Source organism: Ascaphus truei, chromosome 2 (assembly GCF_040206685.1).
Source record: "Ascaphus truei isolate aAscTru1 chromosome 2, aAscTru1.hap1, whole genome shotgun sequence".
Classification (NCBI taxonomy): Eukaryota; Metazoa; Chordata; class Amphibia; order Anura; family Ascaphidae; genus Ascaphus; species Ascaphus truei.
Window position 1 is genome coordinate 58,683,310 of NC_134484.1, and position 21,459 is coordinate 58,704,768.

At 43.8% G+C, this 21,459-nt stretch overlaps 1 protein-coding gene and 1 long non-coding RNA gene across 7 annotated transcripts in view; one reads left to right on the forward strand and one right to left on the reverse strand.

The window, feature by feature from the left end:
• LOC142478574 (uncharacterized) overlaps positions 1-513 on the forward strand; it is an 11,465-nt gene extending 10,952 nt beyond the window's left edge. For both annotated transcript variants that reach the window (XR_012793318.1, XR_012793312.1), the window contains exon 3: positions 471-513. This is a non-coding gene — a long non-coding RNA (uncharacterized LOC142478574). The remainder of the gene's footprint in view (positions 1-470) is intronic.
• OXR1 (oxidation resistance 1) overlaps positions 1-21,459 on the reverse strand; it is a 629,370-nt gene that overhangs the window by 50,295 nt on the left and 557,616 nt on the right. For all 5 annotated transcript variants that reach the window (XM_075582481.1, XM_075582482.1, XM_075582486.1 and 2 more), the window contains 5 exons: positions 20,127-20,240; positions 19,593-19,745; positions 10,026-10,210; positions 8,187-8,971; positions 4,430-4,604 (listed from right to left, as the gene is read on the reverse strand). In XM_075582481.1, the coding sequence (XP_075438596.1) occupies positions 4,430-4,604; positions 8,187-8,971; positions 10,026-10,210; positions 19,593-19,745; positions 20,127-20,240 (1,412 nt within the window). The remainder of the gene's footprint in view (positions 1-4,429; positions 4,605-8,186; positions 8,972-10,025; positions 10,211-19,592; positions 19,746-20,126; positions 20,241-21,459) is intronic.

The following is a 21,459-nucleotide window of genomic DNA, read 5'->3' on the forward strand; positions in this document are numbered from 1 at the left end:
GAAACCCGCCAGAACTTGACCGTGGCCTCGCTCTACAATAAGCTGCTAAATCACACACACAGACATTTTGTGTATTACCACAATGCCCTACTGTCTCTGTACCTCCTTCCTTCCTATCTACCAATTAGATTGTAAGCTCTTCGGAGCAAGGACTCCTCTTCCTAAATGTTCATTTTTAAGTCTGAAGCACTTATTCCCATGTTCTGTTATTTGTATTATTTGTTATTTATATGATTGCCACATGTATTACTGCTGTGATGCTCTATGTATATTAATGGCGCTATATAAAATAAAGACAGACAGACACACAGACAGACATACTTCTCCCTGGGTTGACCGAGCTTTGATTGAGGTACCTGTACTGAAGCAGGGATATCCTGAAAACCTGACCTGTTGGGGTTTTGGGGGGGGGGGAGGAAGTTTGAGGACTGGAGTTGAGCACCACTGCTATATAATACTATATGTTTCAGAGCCCGGACGATTAAAAGGTACAGACCGTGATGAACGTTGAAGGTAATAAATATTACTTGACACAAACTTAAAAAAAAAAAAACCTCTTGGGCCAAGGAATCAAATTCAGATCAAGATATCAAAAATCAAATCAGATAACCGCCAGAAGTGGCAAAACAAAGGTAAAAGAAAGGGAGGAGAAATAGAAGTAACAGTACAAGAAGATACAAAGCGCTATGTACATTAATGGCGTTATATAAATAAAGGACATACAATTCAAAGAAGACTGGACATAAGTGAAACACATAACAATGGTTGATTCACGCTGTTTGATAAAGAACTGTACAAAACTAAAAACAGGGCTCATACAGTACAAGACATCTAAATCCCATACCAGCCACAGTGTTTAGATCTAAGTTGTCAAATGTGGGCTGAACTGTAATGTACAGTACATGATTCCTATTTACAGTCTGAACAAAAAGGTCCCAAGGCAAGAGAACAATTGAATTCCTATAGAAACATGCATTTGTAAATGCTAGATCTCTATGGGTGATAAATAATGACCAAGAATTCAAAGAGAAGTACAATAAATAGGTATTTTAGGTCTTATACAGGGAAATTGCTAGAGCTAACTAAATAAAACAATACAAAGAGAAATTTGACATGTGGCCAGTACTCCTTATTCCACAAATACTGTTATACAAGACATAGCATGCACAGTTAGAGATTAATATATAATATAGGCGTATGTAACAGTTACAGACCAGATTAAAATGTGAGACAGCTTTAGTTTTGAAAGGAATTTAGACTGGTGGAGGCAGTGATAGTCTCAGGTAGATTGCTCCAGTTTTGGGCAGCACGGTAAGAGAAGGAGGTGCGGCCGGATACTCTGCTGGACCATGAACAGTCTTTTGGAGTCAGAACTCAGATGACAAGTGCTGCATGTTGTAGGGGTGAGGAGCTTGTTCAGATAGACAGGTAGCTTGCCCAGAAGGCAAGACAGAAAAGATGAACTTTGCACCTAGGCTCAAGTGATGACCAATCTAGTTATTTGAGAATGTCACAGTGATGTGTGTTGTAGTTGCATTGGAGGACAAAACGGCATATTGAATTGTAGAGGGTATCAAGTTTGCTAAGGTGGGTTTGGGGTGCCGTGCCATATACTATGTCCCCATAGTCTATAATTGGCATTAGCATCTGCTGTGCGATACGCTTTCTGACCAGCAGACTTCGGGAGGATTTGTTCCTATAAAAAGGTACACCTATTTTAGCATAGCTTTTGGACGTCAGGGTATCAATGTGCATCCCAAATGTTAAATGGGAGTCAAACCATATGACCAAGTATTTAAAACTAGTAACCGGGACTAGGATGGTATTAGCGTTGGTTCTGATCCGGAGCTCATTCATTGGAAGCTTTAAAAATGTAGCCTTGATCCCTCCCCCCCTACCCTTATGATTTGTAGAAACAACAACAAAAAACAAGTTTGAAAAAAAATAAAAATAAATAAAGTGGCCTTGTTCCGAAATACCTTTGTCACAGTCTTGTCAGTGTTTATTAACAGTATGTGTTGGGAAATCGAATTTTCAAGTCTCAAAAAGTCAGATTGAAGTATGTATTCAAGGTCAGATAGGCTAGGGCTGTGTGCATATAAGATTGTATCATCTGCATACATGTGTAATGAAGCTTCCTTACAAGCTGTAGGGAGATCTTTGATCAACACTGAGATGAGTAGGGGCCCCAGAACAGAGCCTTGCGGGATACCACGGGTGATATCCAAGGGGTTGGCGTTAGAGCCTGAGATGGACACATGTTGGGATCTACCTGGCAGGTAGGAATGAAACCAGTTTAAAGCATTCTTCCCTATTCCAGAGCACTGGAGTTTGTTAAGCAAGATAACATGATCAACAGTTTCAAAAGCCTTTGCAAAATCAAGGAATATTGCACCAGTGAGTTATCCCCGTTCCATTCCACACTGGATCTCATTGCAAACTTTTACCAGCGTAGTTACCGTGGAGTGTTTCGGGCGAAAGCCAGAGTGGAATTGGCTAGGGAAATTTGTCTTGGTATTGTGATCGCTTAATTGGGAGTGGACACATTTTTCCATGACTTTGGATAGTATTGTGAGAAGAGAGATTGGCCTGTAGTTTGAGACAGTGTTTTTGTCCCCACTTTTGACGATTAGGACAACTCTTGCAGTTTTCCAGGTCTTGGGGATATGGCCTGCAGACAGAATAGATTGCTTCCCTAATCAATCAGTTTGACAATGGCTGGGGCACCAAGTTTCAGTCATACCTGCAGCACGTGCGCCTGGCGACGTGGCAGCGCGTGCAGTTTAAAGCCACGATCGACGGTTTGTAGGGGAGCTCTAGAGAAACACGGGGCGGGGCCATATCTGCTCATCCATTGGTCCGCGCCAACCACATGATCGCGTCACGGCACGTAAAGACCAAATTCTTGTCTTCCCTGCTAGCGTACGCGTCACAGCGCTTTGCGTGCCTACACACACAGCCACTGGGTCCTGCCCCTTAGAGGGCTGTGCTGCGGCGTGCACACCATAGCACGCGCCGCAGCGGCCACAGCCTAGGATCTTAGATTGCAGTAAGTCGGGTCCACATTGGCTGCTTGGTTTTAATTTGAGAAGCACTTGTGTTATCTCCTCTTCAGATGTTGGGTCAGATTGAAAATTGTGGGCAGTGTTGGGAGAGGGTTGGGCTACAGGGGTACTCTCAGAATGAGGTTCATGTTTGTAGTTCGGGTTGCGTTTCACTAATAAAGTTAGTAGCACACTCCACAAAGTATTAATTGAATGCATTTGCAATGTCAGTGGAATTTGTAAGAGTAATATCCTCCTTAATGATATCACATAGTTGTTGATGGTTAGAAGGCTGGAATATATTGTTGATAACCTGCCTGAAGTTAGCTGGGTTTGATGTATTCAGTTGAAGATTGTCAGAGTAATATTGTGCTTTTGCGTGTCTTGTTTGCATTGTGTACGTATTCCGCAGGCATCTGTAGTTAAGATCCTAGGTAGTGCCAGTTACTTTGTACTTTTCCACAAGGTACCCCTAACATGGTAGAGCGCTATAAGGTCAGCGCTATAACAAGTCACAAGGGTACAATACTAGCATATTTCAGTACGATTTATTGTTGATTAACGACTTTGAATGATACGAACCAACAGTTTATTCATATAACTTTTTAAAGGTATTTAACGTGTAACGTGTCATTTCCATTACACTATTATTCAATAATCTAGATATGAACATTCAACATGTTATATCTTGTCCATGATTTTATTATAAAATGTGTATATGTAATTTCTCAGCCAGTAAACTGTACATGACACTTAACATTTCTTTATATTAATAAAACTATGCAATGTGGTAGTATGACAAGCCCAACATTTTTTGCTTATATGCTTATAAACAAACAAAAAAACCCACCAACAATAAGATAAAAAACAAATATAAATGCCGACTTTTAGAAGTAGTCGAGTATCTTCTAAAAGTGTTACAAGTGGTTCATGTTAAAATGGACAAGAAGCAAAAGGTAACAGTACGTGCTCACTTGCATGTCATTACCCAGAATCCCTGTCTGCAGTGGATCCACTGTATGCTGAGAGATAATGGAGAAAGGCAGGGTTGCAGACCTGGCTGAGTTGTGTGAATGTGCTCACTAGTGGTATTTTTTACAAGGGAAGATGAACAGTACAGTATATAATCAAGTAAATGCCAATGCGTACATTTAAACTAAATCTACAAGGGTTAAAACAGAGTATATGGATGTGTGTACCACTTAAAAAAAATATACAATTAAAAAAAAAAGACAAAGAAAGGAGAACAGGAACTTATCCATTTCAGGTACAGTATGTAGTACACAAAAAAGGCGAAGTTTTCAAATGAGTATTCCAGTGAAGTGCAACTTTCACACGTGTTTTTTTTACGTAACTTTACTAATATTACCAAAACAACGTCCTACCTGTCATGTGGAACAGCAAACCAGTATTCAAGCTTCTTATCTCTCTGCGCATATTGTTGCATTGATGCACTTGCATGGGACACAAACGTTTTTCTCATTGGCTTCCCAACCCTTAGACACAAATACTTATGAGATCGATGTCGTCTCTTTTCTTTGGCAACAGCTGAACAAATACCTAAGAAAAAAATATACACTAGTTAATGATTACTATAAACAATAAAAAAATCAATATTACAGACACATAAAAGCATTCTTAACCTTCATTCTCCATCACAGACTTCTGTACAGGAGGGCCCGGCTCATACGACGGGTTCCGTTCCAGGCCGCCGCTGTAAAGCGGAAATCGCCGTAAAGCGGGGACCTACTGTGCTGTATAGTACCTTTGAAAACAGAGATGCAGAGCTGTAAACCGACTGTTTAGCTGAGAAAAGGCATCAGACAAGGAGTTGCGCACGCGCTAAAACTGTTGTTTAGTGACAGCCGGATACTTTGCTGCTGTGCACGTCATGCCGAAAATCGTTGGAAAAACGGAACAAGTGCCGAACCGGATGAGCGGAACGTGGTAATTCGGGGCCCAACTCTACTCCAGCTCTGTCTCTCTACCCCCCAATCTACGATACATCTCAGAACTGACTTTTTTTTTGCCCCAATGTGTTCTCCATTGTTCTTGTCTTCAAGTCCCCATGAGTCTACCTACTCTCAGCCCTGTTTATCAGTTTGCTTTTGTTTCAGTTCACATATCTAGACTTCCAGCCAGTTTCTGAGTATATAAAATACTAATTTGGCCCCCACTCAAAGTTCTAGTACCTGCATGAATCTTGAAAACGTGTAGATTTGTTGTCAAGGACAGGAGATATATTTATTAGAGAAATCCTAATTTATAGAACATTAGTAACCCAACAGGTCTCTTCTTACAGTATACTATTGAGACCGATCAGGTTTCCAAGAGGCCTGCAAGGTTTAGGCTGAGATTATACAACCTGCGATTGCGCTCGCGCGCCAACCACAAATTGACTAATGCCTATGAGGCCGCTCTGTGTGCGTGTCCGCAATTAGAAGAGACAATTTTTTTTTTTAAATAATTGTCTTTACAAGCGCTGCCGCGTCACGTCAACGCCAAATGACCTGGTTCAGCCAATGAGGGCGAACCAGCTTTGTGACGCATCCACCACGCCTCCCTAATCTCCTACACGCATATACACAGATCACTGGGGCTGCGGGAAGCTATGTGCGCGGTCGCGAGCGGGTGTGCAGGCTGTATAATCTCAGCCTTACAAAGCACTGTACAATACAATCTCAAACAGAAATCTCTTGGGCACCAGAATTTACAGCAACTGACGCACTAGTATAAATAAAAAATGCATGAAAAAGGTAGTGCTCATCCGGAGTTTAGGACTAACAGTATTTACCAATGATGGATAATGTTCAATAAAGTTTATATCAAACATATTTTTGGTGTAGTGTTAAATTAATAAATCTAAATGTACCAAAAATTATCAGTTGTCTTACACTTGTACCTTCTTCAAGGCAGGATCAAAGGTTTTTTCTAGTATCTCACCTAGGCAAGTAACTGGTCAGATACCATTTATATCTTCCTCTGATGGGCAGTTAGGACTATACCCCCTATATCAGAGATATAGAAACTAGGCTGCATACAAAAATACAGCCTTTCCCATAGACAGGAAGCAGATACTGTACATGTAGGTTGGTTAAGTATTGCCAGGGAATGCAAGATAAAAAAGTAGTGTGTGACTGCCAACCAAGGAAGAACACCCTTGGGGCAAAGAATGGTTGATTTATGATTTTACTGGGCGCCGCACATATTGTATATAGGCTGCCGCTTGTCACCATAAATGAGTCATGTTCCTACTTTATCTGTGGAACTGAGCAGCGAACAGGACTAAAACATGAACTTTACTTTAATAAAAGTCAATAGGAACCGGTGGTTCACAATTTTGTTGGCAGTGCTCTGCCCCCGTTTCTATTTTTACCTTTAATAAAGTAGGAAAAAGTCCTGAAATTATAGCCCACACTACCTTGAGACCTGAAGTTGTCAGCCTAAGGGCTGTTCTATACAGCATGTGGCCGTGCATTCCTATGCGAACGCACGTTCCGCATGCTTTTCATGTATATAGAGCCGGGAGCTGCAGGTTAGTGTATATGTGTGAGTATATGTGAGTGCATGTGTTGTGTGAGTGAAAGTAAATCCTAGATAGATTTTTTTTTAAAGGAAAAAAAAAAAAAAGTTTAATAAATATATATTTTTTTGTTTTACAATCACAGACACACAGACACACAGACACACATACACACACACACACACACACACACAGCGGCGTGAAAATATTAATTTCTTCATCTTCGCCGCTGTCTGTCGGCTCCCCTCTCCCTGCCTATAGAAAGGCTGACTAACGTCAGCCAACTGAAATTCCGCGCGCGCTATAGAACGTGCCTTATAAGAACAAAACATTTCAGATGCACTCTAGTAAAGAGCCCTCCTATTTACAGTTAATGCCAATTGTGCTGGATATAAAAATCATACAATTAACTAAATCATATAATGAATTAAAGAAGAATTAAACCACAAAATTATCTTCAGGTGCAATCACATTTAGCCGGTCAAAATAACAACCTTTTGTAAAACTATTGAACAATCCAATTGGCTTTCTTAAACTAATCTAACCGTGCTAAATGCAAAAATTTGGCTTTTTCCGTTCCCTTGGAAATAACAAACTGCACTTTACGGGCCCACCCTATTCTCAGAGCGCCAATAAAAGGTAAGGGGAGGTAAACAGAGAGAAACCTGGCTGTGCAAAGTGACAGACAAAAGGAAACAGCCAGAGAGAAATCAAACCCCTCACAAGTCTCGGCTCACCATACAGACAACGTTTTAAAAATACTTACAGGTGTCAGATTTTGGTAACAAAATGCACTGCCATGTTAATACCATTACTACACTTTGGTCCTAAGAGGTTTAATGCTAAGGGATATGAAACAGCTTAGATTGTAGTCTAGATCAGGGGCACCCAAACTTATTTTGCTGTGCCCCCCCCCCTGCCTTGATTCCTACATTCCCCCCCTTAACTCGCACAGCGTCATTTGCGTCCTGTTACGTCACAAGGCAACGGTGATGTCACATTACCCCACAGCGTCATTTAACACCTCGTTGCCATGTTCTTGCATCCCGAAGCCGGCTGAACAGCAAAGGTAGCAGAGGCCTTGTGCGGTTCCCTGGCATTTAATTTAAATGCCACGGGGAACGTGCAGGACCTCAGCAACCACCCGCGCGCCACCCCCCCCCCCCCCCCCCCCCAAAAAAAAAATCTTGCGCCTCTCAGTTTGCTGGTCTAGATCAGTGGTGCTCCACTCCAGTCCTCAACACCCTCCAACAGGTCAGGTTTTAAGGATATCCCAGCTTCCCAGTCAAAGACTGAGACACCTGTGCTGATGCTGGGCTATTCCTCAAACCTGACTTGTTGGAGGGTGTTGAGCACCACTGATCTAGACTTCAAAAAGGATAGATGTTAAGGACAGGATGAACAATGTTAAATTGCAGATATACCAACATGATTACGTTAAAGGTAATTTAAATAGTAAACCAACTTTGATTTGATATATTCAGAAGTATTTTAAAATAACCAAACTCATTGACAACATGCTACAGTATAAAAGAAACACTAATGCAAATCACACACACACACACACACACACACACACACACACACACACACACACACACACACACACTATAGATTACCTTCTCCAGGTGTTTCTGTGGCTGATATTTTCTCCCTGGGTTCTTTCTGGGTAGTGTGCTGCAAGTTTTCCCTCTGTTGCTTGGCTTGTTGCATAGTAAGGTTTTTCCAAAGTTTGCGCAGCTCCTCCACTTCAGTTTCCGAGTCCCCCAAAGATGTCTTTGGTGGTGGCTCTTCCTTGCCTGTCTCTTTTGTTTGGTTATCTGTTGTAGCTTCTTCTCTATAAAGGTTTTGGTCTCTGATTTCATGCTCAATGTTTGATGAACTCTCTTCCTCTTTAGAATCAGCTTGTGAACCTGCTCTTTCCATGTTGTCTTCATTGGTTTGTGCTAGTATTGCAGTAGATCCTGACAGTCGCTTATCCATACCTTCAACACCACTTAAAGATTTTTCACCCTTTTCGAAATCATTAACATGACTAAGAAAACCACTGTCATTACCAGGTGGTTCAAAACTGCCTTTTACATCACATGAGACATCAGCAAAGTCTGAAATGTTTCCTGAACATTCTACATCCGTCTGGTTTATAGTTTGAACAGACTCCGATGAAGCACCTGAAGATTTGTCTTGTCGTAGCTCATCTGAAGAGAGAAGTTCTTCCCGGATCGGAGAAAGCTCTGATTCTGTAAAGACATCTTCAGAAAGGGACTCTTCTGTGCTCCGTGGGGCGGTACTGGCACTGTCGTTTCCTGCGTCCCACGTCTTTGCATCCATCTCGTTTGTAGTACTGTGTGAAATTTTCTTAAAATGGCAGAATTCTCTCATACAAGACAGTTGTTCTACATCTCTGTTAGATAAAAATATATATACTAAATTACATTTCTCAAGTTTTTTCTTTCAGAAGTATCAAGTTAAAGTATATTGCTCTAGCAGTGCAGGTTTACCAGAGTAGTTCTACTTAGCAAGTCATAGCATTCTCACTTTATTTACATCATCATCTACAGTAAAATAAATAATCACTTTTTAATGAACTTCAACATATGTCATTTTTTCTGGGGTTTTAAACTCTATAGTCCGTTATGAAAAACATTAACATATACAACTGTTCTCTAAAACATGCTTCCATTGACAGTTTTGCTATGTTTCTTTTAAACTTTGATTCCAACATCTCGCATACATAAAATTATGCCACACTTCTTTAATGCATGGCTACAGAATATGAAATTACTGTTCATTTCACAGATTCATTTTACTACTGTTATGCTCATATTTGGTAAGCCCAGGAGGCCCTTTAGAATATAAAAAGCAGAACATTGTTGTACAGTACAGTAAAATCCAGAACATACTGTATAAGCAAGAAAAAGCCAGCAAGACTGTTAGCTGCTTGCAAGTGCCACATGAACATAGGGTAAATATTTTTAAAAAACAGCCAACGTCAACATGTAGTTTATGGAAAAGACTACACATTAAGATAAAATAATCTACAGCTGATGTTTGCTAAATCTGTTCAGTCATTTTCCCCTATTCAAAATAAGAACTAAAAATCTGTTTTTTTTTCTGGTCTGTATGTCATTTTTTACGCAAAAAGCACGGAGGTTTTTCACCTATAATGCCCAAAATTGGAACTACTACAGTAGATTGTAACTAAAATGAAAGTGCAAACATAGAATGGAAATGCAGTACGTATTATACCATCGTTCCAGGGCCAACAATCTTTCATAAGGACCAGAAAAGATTACCATCTATTCTCCGACCATTCCCTTATTTACTATTTGCACTTGGCTTCCCACCTCAAAGTTGTTGTACATATGTTTACTAGATACCATCAATCATGCTGAAAATACAAAAAGTAAAACAAAAGCATAATAAATAAAAAAAAACACATTAAAAAATGGTCTTACACGGGTATGGAATCCTTTAGTTTGCTGTCGGCTATTTCCTTATACATGGCTGCTGAGGTCACCTCTTCTGTTGGACACATAATGCCATATTCCTCACAACCGTTCTCTTGAACCAAAGGATCAGTCTTATGAGGATCAAACATTATATTATTTGGAGTCACAAGAAGAACACCACTGACCGTTCCCTAAAATGAAAAACAAACAAAGCATAAAGATTTGTTTTATTCAAATTGTCAAAATCCTTTTTACTTAAATCAGTTCTACGGTACTTAACATTTAATTATAAACACGTTTCTTTTAAAGTTTCTGGATTCAACACAACACATCTAAACACTTAAAATAGGTGAATCACACCTGAATAATCCTGTACTGTGTTTATCAACTTATAATATATTTTTTTCTTTTTTTAAAGTGTCAGCTTTGGGGGGAAAAAAAAAATCTGTTCAATTTATAACAGGACAAAAAATATTGCTTTCAAGCAATCAGTGCATTTTCCTTTGGGTTTGAATATTTGTACAAATGGTTTCTGTTGTAGCATTACAGAGTACAGTAACGGATTGGCATCAGGTATTAACTCCCACAGTGCCGGAGGATCCTGCCACCTCTGACGTGACCACAGAACCTCTGGCACTAGCAATCCCGTGACCACTCTCGCGCTCACTTCCTGATTCTGTTAGTTCCCGGTCTGTGCTCCACATTGCAAACAGCCCCTAGAAGCAAACAAACAAAACCCAATGATATACAGAGTAACGCCTAAGGGTTGATAGGGTGCCACCCTTTATGATGTACACTGTACATCTATAGGGCACTGAAGCGTTTAAGATGCTAGGAGTGTGCATTTTCATAGCACTTTGGGGGTTTTCCTGAAAAGTAAGGGAGCCTCGCATATGCTGCATTACATGGAATGACACATTTCGCACGGTGATACTCTGAAAGACAGCCATTTTAGTGTTGACCTACAGGACTCATCTAATTGAACGTGGTTACTATCTCTGTATTGTGATGCTGAATACGAAAACATACAAAAAGGTTCTATTAGTTAAAAACAGTGACACAAATCCTCTACAGGATAGTAAGGGCAGAAAAACATTTGACCAATTCCATAATAACACCAAGGGAGCCAACAGTAACACACAGTGCCGTGTGTTGTCATTTTGGTATCCAAAAACTCAGCATCTGCACTTTATTTATAAAAAGTATCGAGTGATACCTCTGGTTTTAAAGTACGTCCTGGGCACAAAGTAAAGCTGACAACATTACACGTTACAGTTAAAAACATGTCTAGGAATATGCAGAAGTGTTAAAATAACTTAGACAGGAGGCGGTTTTGAGCGACCCCGGTATATTGTTCCAGCAGTGGGGTGTTCAGTACGAGAAGGCAGAGCGAACAGATTCTTTATTGAACCATGGGACTATAGGCAGGATTCTGCAGGCGGATCGAAGGAGATAAGTGCTGCGTACAGTAAGGGTGAGAAGCCTGCTCGGGTAATGGGATAATTTGTCCAGAAAACATTTGAGGGTAACACAGGAAAGATGTATGTTGCGTCTGGACTCAAGGGATAGCACACCTAGTCCAATTAACATATCACAATGGTGGGTGTTGAAGTTATACAATACAATAAAATGTTATAACAGAGCTACAGATCAGCGCCAACTCTAACACCATTCTAGCCCTGTCACTAGTTTTAAATATCTGGGCATATATGACTTCATTCCTATTTAACCTTTGGGTTGCACATTGATACCCTGATACTCTGACATTCAAACTAGGTTTACTTTATAGGAACAAATCCTATAACGCACAGCAGATGCTAATGCCAATTATAGACTATGGGGACATAGAATATGGCAAACTTTTTTCCCTGCACCCCCCTGCCGGCGATCACCTCACCCCCGCGTCCCCCCTCACCCCCACTTACCTCAACCTGCGTCACTTGACGCCGCGTTGCCATGGCGATGCGTGTGGAGCCAAGGTAAGTAAAAGGTTTACAGAGGCCCTGCAGCTCCTCTGACACTTAAGTGCCTTCGGGAAGCGCGCAGGGCCTCTGTAAACCGGGCGCCCCCCACAGGCAGTCTCGCGCCCCCCAGTTTGCGCACCGCTGGTTTATGGTACAGCACCCCAAACTCACCTTAGCAAACTTGACACCCTCTACAACTCAAAAGGTCGCTTTGTCCTACTATGTAGCTACAACACACATCACTGTGAAATCCAGTAGTTCACCTAAATTCTAGTTTGCACCCAGACTCAAGTGATAGCCAAAGTACATTTTTCCTGTCTTGCTTTCAAATAATTTCTGGACAAGCTAGCCGCCTACTGTATCTGAACAAGCTCCTCACCCCTACCACACGCAGCACTTTTCACCCGAGATCCGACTCCAAAAGACTGTTCTCGATGTCAACGTTGAAAGAATCCGGCCGCTCCTCCTTATACCGTGCATCTCACAACTGAAAACAATCTAACGGAGACTCTCACAGCCATCACCAGTCTAAATTCTTTTAAGACTTCAACTGTCTCACATTTTAATCTTGTCTGTAACTGTTACTTACTGTACACCCATAACATATATTATCTTTAATTGTTCACGAAATGTCTTTAAATATAATGTATAACCTCATTTCATTTAATGCAACCTTGTATTCTCATCATAACTGTGCCCAGGACATACTTGAAAACGAGCGGTCACTCAATCTATTACATCCTAGTAAAACTTTTTATAAATAAAGAAAATATTTCTTAGCACTTGCTAAGAAATCTCCAAGTTGGAGCTCTGCATATTTTTTCTCTTCTTAAGCTCTTTAGTAGCTATTCAAAATAGCTCATTTAGCTTGGCAGGGGCCAACTTTCAGCTCATCTTCTACACTGCAGATCAGTATTTCTTAATCTTTAAAAACCATTGTGGACCCTTGAGGAATAAATTGCGACTCCATGGAACCCCTTAAAAATGTTCTGTGGCTTTGAAGAACTACAGTACAGCCCACTAACTGTCTTTAAGGATGCTATTGCCTGGCTGGGCATAGACTCTTTAACTAAACAAACATCCTTATAAAATTTAGAACATTACACAATATCCTTTTTACAAATTATATTTAAAATATGGTACAAATACAATTATTTTCTCTTAAGAGTTTACTGTATGCCATTACTACAGTTTTCTAAGGGAAGCCCAGGTGAACTCCTATGGAACCGCAGGGTTTCACAGAGCAACCACAGCTGGAGGTCAATTCACAGATGCTGAAAATATAATTGGCTGTTATTTCTATTTCAAACACAACAATCTACATCTCTGTCCAAAGAAGAGCCATGGACAGTCAATGCCATCACAGAATTCTTTATTTCTTTGAAGGATGTTATTGCAAAAAGGAGACCTTATACTGTACAGTACCTGCAAGGATTTTGCATTGCTTTGATATGAAAAAAATTAAAACAGTTTTGCAATACGAGTTTTACAGAAAAAAAGCCTCTAATTGTTACCACAAGAAAGTGATTTTCTGCGTTATTTTTGAGTGTATAAAACTTTTGCCGAATTGTTTCTACCTATGAATAAACCTTTAATTTCCAAAATGTTTCAATAATACATGTTACTCATTTTCCAAATATCACTTATTGAAATAGAGATGGGGTGCGCAAACTGGGGGCGTGAGATTTTCTGGGGGGTTGGGCGGGCGCAGTGCTTACAGAGGCCGCACACTCTTCCAGAAGGCATTTAAATTAAACACAGGGGGAGCAGCGAAGACCTATGTATGGTCCCTTACACCTTGGCTCAGACAGCTTCTGGCGACGCATCGCCATTGCAATGTGACGCCACATGACGTTGTGGCGTCAGAACGCCGGAGCTAAGGTAAGGAGGGCGGGCGTGAGCAGGGGGGAGAGCAGACAGGGGGGCGCAAGGGAGAAAGTATAGCTGGAAAGTTACGTCCACAGCAAAAATCATCATCTCAAAAGATTTATATTTGTAAATGTAGAACAAGAGTATTGCTATATATATATTGTATGGTAAAAACATCAGACCAAGGGGTCCATTCATTATACTCCAATATCAATACAAAATCACCCCCAAAAAGGGCGTGCAACTTGACGTGATATATATATTTAAAAATAAATAAATAGTTAACACCGTTATCCATGAATTATTATCTATGCAAAAAAACTAGTTTGACATCTCATTTGCATACACCTCTCATATACTGTATATGTATATGTATATGCAGTGTTCGACAATAATATACATTTGTACGCCCGGGGCGAGTGGATTTAACATCTGGGCGAGCTCCTATTGGCCAAAGCAGCACACGTGTTTGTTTTTAATTTTCCATGCTCGCGCTGAAATTTTCCCTGCTCTATGTGAGCCCGCGCTGTGACGGTGGCCCCTCCCTTTGGATCCTGCTGCAAGGAGCAAGAAGGTAAGCCCCATGCCTCCATTCTCTTCCCTGTATCTCCTCCCATGTGTCCATTCCCTTCCCTGCCTCTCCTCCCATGTGTCCATTCCCTTCCCTGCCTCTCCTCCCATGTGTCCATTCCCTTCCCTGCCTCTCCTCCCATGTGTCCATTCCCTTCCCTGCCTCTCCTCCCATGTGTCCATTCCCTTCCCTGCCTCTCCTCCCATGTGTCCATTCCCTTCCCTGCCTCTCCTCCCATGTGTCCATTCCCTTCCCTGCCTCTCCTCCCATGTGTCCCTTCCCTTCCCTGCCTCTCCTCCCATGTGTCCCTTCCCTTCCCTGCCTCTCCTCCCATGTGTCCCTTCTCTGCCTCTCCTCCCATGTGTCCCTTCTCTGCCTCTCCTCCCATGTGTCCATTCCCTTCTCTGCCTCTCCTCCCATGTGTCCATTCCCTTCCCTGCCTCTCCTCCCATGTGTCCCTTCCCTTCCCTGCCTCTCCTCCCATGTGTCCCTTCTCTGCCTCTCCTCCCATGGGTCCATTCCCTTCCCTGCCTCTCCTCCCATGTGTCCCTTCTCTGCCTCTCCTCCCATGTGTCCATTCCCTTCCCTGCCTCTCCTCCCATGTGTCCCTTCCCTGCCTCTCCTCCCATGTGTCCATTCCCTTCCCTGCCTCTCCTCCCATGTGTCCCTTCCCTTCCCTGCCTCTCCTCCCATGTGTCCCTTCCCTTCCCTGCCTCTCCTCCCATGTGTCCATTCCCTTCTCTGCCTCTCCTCCCATGTGTCCCTTCTCTGCCTCTCCTCCCATGTGTCCATTCCCTTCCCTGCCTCTCCTCCCATGTGTCCATTCCCTTCCCTGCCTCTCCTCCCATGTGTCCATTCCCTTCTCTGCCTCTCCTCCCATGTGTCCCTTCCCTTCTCTGCCTCTCCTCCCATGTGTCCATTCCCTCCCTGCCTCTCCTCCCATGTGTCCATTCCCTCCCTGCCTCTCCTCCCATGTGTCCATTCCCTTCCCTGCCTCTCCTCCCATGTGTCCATTCCCTTCCCTGCCTCTCCTCCCATGTGTCCATTCCCTTCCCTGCCTCTCCTCCCATGTGTCCATTCCCTTCCCTGCCTCTCCTCCCATGTGTCCATTCCCTTCCCTGCCTCTCCTCCCATGTGTCCATTCCCTTCCCTGCCTCTCCTCCCATGTGTCCCTTCCCTGCCATGCCTCAATTCCCTGCGGAAAACCCCCCTACCTTGCGGCGGTCACCCCTGCCGGGCGGCGCCCCCCCTTCCGTGCGGCGGCCCGCGTGCCATGCGGAGCCACCCCCTACTGTGTCTCGGCCCCCCCTACCGTGTCTTAGCCCCCCCCCCCCTTACCGTGTCTCGCCCCCCCCTACCAAGCTGCGTCCCCCCTGCAATGTGGCTTTGCGCTGCCATGCGGAGGCCCCTGCCTTCCGAGCGGCGGCTCCCCAAGCCGGGTGGAGGCCCCCCTGCCGAGCGGCAGCCCGCGCTGCTATGCGGAGGCCCCTGCCTTCCATGCGGAGGCCCCTGCCTTCCGGGCGGCGGCTCACCATGCCGGGCGGAGGCCCCCCTGCCGAGCGGCAGCCCGCGCTGCTATGCGGAGGCCCCTGCCTTCCGAGCGGCGGCTCCCCAAGCCGGGTGGAGGCCACCCTGCCGAGCGGCAGCCCGCGCTGCTATGCGGAGGCCCCTGCCTTCCGAGCGGCGGCTCCCCAAGCCGGGTGGAGGCCACCCTGCCGAGCGGCAGCCCGCGCTGCCATGCGGAGGTCCCCCTACCGTGTGGCCGTCCCCCTGCCTAGCGGAGGCCCCCCCTTCTGTGCGGCAGCCCGCACTGCCGGGTGGAGACCCCCCCTTCCATGTAGAGGCCTCCCCTGCATGCAGGTGTGTGTGAGAGTGTGAGACAGTGAGTGTGAGACAGAGTGACAGTGTGTGACAGTGGGGCGGCCCGTGCTGCCGTGTGGAGGCCCCCCTACTGTGCCGAGGCCTCCCTGCGTGCGGGTGTGTTTGAGAGTGTGTGAGAGAGTGAGTGACAGTGTGTGACTGTGTGGCAGTGTGACACAGTGTGTGACACGGACAGTGTGAGACAGTGTGTGTGAATACAGACACCCACACATAGTCAGTCAAAGAGTCAGTCAAGTGTCAGTCACCCACCACCTCACCCACATACTCTCTCTCTCCCGGTCACCCTCTCTCTCTCCCGGTCACCCTCTCTCTCTCTCCCCGGTCACCCTCTCTCTCTCTCCCGGTCACCCTCTCTCTCTCTCCCGGTCACCCTCTCTCTCTCTCCCGGTCACCCTCTCTTCACTCTCTCTCTCCCGGTCACCCTCTCTTCACTCTCTCTCTCCCGGTCACCCTCTCTTCACTCTCTCTCTCCCGGTCACCCTCTCTTCACTCTCTCTCTCCCGGTCACCCTCTCTCTCTCTCTCTCCCGGTCACCCTCTCTCTCTCTCTCTCTCTCTCCCGGTCACCCTCTCTCTCTCCCGGTCACCCTCTCTCTCTCTCTCCCGGTCACCCTCTCTCTCTCTCTCCCGGTCACCCTCTCTCTCTCTCTCTCTCTCCCGGTCACCCTCTCTCTCTCCCGGTCACCCTCTCTCTCTCTCTCCCGGTCACCCTCTCTCTCTCTCCCGGTCACCCTCTCTCTCTCTCCCGATCACCCTCTCTCTCTCTCCCGATCACCCTCTCTCTCTCTCCCGGTCACCCTCTCTCTCTCTCTCCCGGTCACCCTCTCTCTCTCTCTCCCGGTCACCCTCTCTCTCTCTCTCCCGGTCACCCTCTCTCTCTCTCTCCCGGTCACCCTCTCTCTCTCTCTCCCGGTCACCCTCTCTCTCTCCCGGTCACCCTCTCTCTCTCTCTCCCGGTCACCCTCTCTCTCTCTCTCTCTCCCGGTCACCCTCTCTCTCTCTCTCCCGGTCACCCTCTCTCTCTCTCTCTCTCCCGGTCACCCTCTCTCTCTCTCTCTCCCGGTCACCCTCTCTCTCTCTCTCCCGGTCACCCTCTCTCTCCCGGTCACCCTCTCTCTCTCTCCCGGTCACCCTCTCTCTCTCTCCCGGTCACCCTCTCTCTCTCTCCCGGTCACCCTCTCTCTCTCTCCCGGTCACCCTCTCTCTCTCTCCCGGTCACCCTCTCTCTCTCTCCCGGTCACCCTCTCTCTCTCTCTCCCCCGGTCACCCTCTCTCTCTCTCTCCCGGTCACCCTCTCTCTCTCTCCCGGTCACCCTCTCTCTCTCTCCCGGTCACCCTCTCTCTCTCTCCCGGTCACCCTCTCTCTCTCTCCCGGTCACCCTCTCTCTCGCTCTCCCTGTCACCCTCTCTCTCGCTCTCCCTGTCACCCTCTCTCTCGCTCTCCCTGTCACCCTCTCTCTCGCTCTCCCTGTCACCCTCTCTCTCGCTCTCCCTGTCACCCTCTCTCTCGCTCTCCCTGTCACCCTCTCTCTCGCTCTCCCTGTCACCCTCTCTCTCGCTCTCCCTGTCACCCTCTCTCTCGCTCTCCCTGTCACCCTCTCTCTCACTCTCCCTGTCACCCTCTCCCTGTCACCCTCTCTCGCTCTCCCTGTCACCCTCTCTCACCCTCTCTCGCTGTGTCTCTCACCCACACTCTGTCTCACACTCTGGATCTCTTATTTACCCTATATATCTTAACTGCCCTATACTACACCAAAATAACTTATACTGCTTTCTTCCAGATCTGACCCAAGCTTCACACGGAAGACATCGGAACCCCCCCTAACCCAGAAGACAGGTAGGGAACACATCCCTTCCAATGTATAACATTGCGGGAATGAGGGTACCTGGACATTGAGGGACTGAGGATCAGGTAAGATCCCAGGCAGGATTGCTGCTTTAGATATTGTGAAGCGGGGACGTCCAGACGCTGGTTAAGGGGTTCAGGAAACTAGTCATTCACATCTGGCTTTTATTTCTAGATCCGACATTTACACACACACACACACACACACACACGTAACAAGGACTAATTGTAGTATAATGTAATACAATAAATACATTTATGTCAAAAACAAATGTTGTTCTGCCTAGGAATTTATTAAATGTATTTTATTTATATATTTTATTTTAAAGCGGGGTTGGGGTGGGACTAGGGTTGGGGGCGGGAGTAGGTGGCGAGTAGATTTGTCAAACAGTGTGTGTCTGTGTCTGCGTGTGTGTATATATATATATATATATATATATATATATATATATATATATATATATATATTTCTAGCTGTAACTTCCTGCAAACTCGCAGCTTCATGAATAGCCCATCAATTTCATACCGCACAAAATTGTGTAAAAAAAAAAAAAAAACTGTTCTCACGCATTTTGGACATATGATAAGCACTAAATGCAGTAAGACTCAAGTTCATGCGAATGATCAGAGTTTAATAAATAGGCCCCATAGAGTGCAGAACAGCAGGACTACTGCTTTCTTGTTACATGTATGATTTCTGCCCATTCGGTCACAAGAGAAAAGGAGACAAGATTTTCAGCAGAAATGTGTACATCTGATTACCAGTCACTTCCGTATAGCTGCACTTTGATTATGCGCCAAACCTCTCTAAGATGCATTCAATTAACCCTTCTGGGACTGGCTACGCACACTAAAGCAATGCCTAGCAAAAAGGAAATAGTTTCCTTGCGTATAAATGTTTGAAAAAGATGCAATGCATAACACAATATAAAAACAAAAGGGAAATAGCCCCTGATGCAGTTAGAGTATGTGCTTAATGACCGTTAACGGAAGTGTTAATAGCAACTTATAGCAAGCTTTTTCATGCTCTCTACAGGAACAATTGCTTTTTCTTATAAAGTGCGCACACAATGAGTCCATGCCTGGAAGAATTCAACAAAATTCCCTTAAAATTGCTAGCTCCCCAAGAGCATCTTTCAGATGTCTCTAGCAAAGCCTAGATCAGGAATGTGCAAAGGTGCAATCCAGCGGCATTCCATTAAACCAGGGGTGGACAACTCCAGTCCTCAAGGACCACCAACAGGTCAAGTTTTAAAGATATCCCTGCTTCAGCACAGATGGCAGAATCAGTGGATCAGTCATTGACTATTCAGTCATTGACCGAGCCACTGATTGAGTCACCAGTGCTGAGGCAGGGATATCCTTAAAACATACCTGTTGGTGGTCCCACCTGTTGGTGGTCCTTGAGGACTGATCAGATGTCTCGTAGAAATATGGGAATACCTTTCCATCCGTGATGTACTTGCAATTAATTTTCAGAAATTTCTCTGTAAATGCTTCTTCTTCTTCAGATGTGGAGGACACCACTCTGGACGGACGAATCGAGGTATAAGCAGGTGAAGAAGTCGACTCTTTATGGTGATGGCCTTCTGCATCCTACAAAAATAAACATTAAAGAAAAAATAAGCACTCCACAGGAAATGCTACTCCAACATATATGCAGCACAAACATAGAATATCCTACAGTTTATAACAAAACAACATTACCTTTTCCTTTTATAATTATTATTGCCATTATAGTTAGTAGTATTGCTAAAAAATAGTGTGATATACCTTGTCCAAGGCAAATACATAATCATCATTTTATGCTCTATTATGAATATCTCCATTCTAACCTGTTGCAGCAGAAATAACTAGAATTCAATTATGATTTTACGCCAAGAAACACACGTTTTTCTTTTATAATAAATCTAATACATTCAGCTCCTTTATTCAAAGTTACCACAGAGCATTATTTATGAATTTTGAAATACTCACTGTACTTTTCTCAAATTCAACTTCTGAAGAGGTTGGTGACAAAGGACTTATGGGACTAAGAGAAGGTGAACTCTCCACACTGGAAATGTAGTCTGGATCAGGTACATAAAAAAGCTTAAAAAAACAACACAGTATATATGTATAATTAATAATGCATGGATAATATATTTGATGTACTTGAAAGTGATGGCATGTCACAGTTTAATTCTGCTTATCCAAATAGGTTATACAGTAGTTGTTATACTAGTTAGGTTATACAGTAGTTGTTATACTAGTTATCAAAGTTTAAACTGCAGTCTCGCATGGATTAACATATTCAAGTTTTTATAAAATAAAGTCAGAAGTCCAAATTGCAATAGAACAAATAAGTAAAACGGGGCACAACATACATATTGATTTCAGTAGGGGCTTTTACTTAACATGTTTGCAGTGATCTGAGCCGCTATAGTTGTACCCATGTATTATTGCATTATTTCTGACATCAAAAAACTACTGAAGGATTTGATGTCAGCATGTGGACAAAACTGGAGAGGAAATGGGACCGACCTTTTTTCCGCTCTTTTTTTTTTTTAATCATTCCTTAGTAAAATAGCTTATTTGTTTCTTCATTGAATTTGTGGGAACAATTTAACATTCTAAAAAAGGTAACCTTGAGACCTTAAATGTAGGCACTGCCTCTGCTCCAGCACTGACTTTCGTTTGGTGCACGTCTGTCTTGTTCTAATGTTTTGCATTAATTTACACAAACAAACAGCAACCCATCCAGGGCTATTAAAATATGGGAGTTTATGATGCTCTTGAATGGGTATGCAGCAAAGGCATGAATGTTGCACGGTGTGCATTTTGTGTACGCTTTTTCTAAATGTTTGTAAATGTTTGTAAATGTTTTCCAATATGTAAAAAGTGCTGGACTGACTGAGTTATTTCCCCAGGGTGTAGTACACAACCATTAGGAGACCTATATTGGGGTACCCGCGGGGGGACCACCAGGCCTCTGGGTTCTCACCCTGGGATGTTATGGATTATACTCTATGTCCTTGAACTTGGATCTTTTATGGTATTATCAATATACTAATGAGCTATCTATGGTGATGCACCATTACACCACTTATCAATATGTAAAAAGAAGCTGCAGTCTATGTGCATTATTCAGTTACACACCAGTATAAACGTGTATATAAAATAGGAACCCACTATATCTCTACCATTAACCAGTATATAACAATGTACGGAAAAAAAAAAGTTCAATAGTGAACACAATAAACACATAAACAACTAGTAAAAATTTTTAATTTTGTAGATTGTCATGGTTAACAAAACTCACATTTGGGTT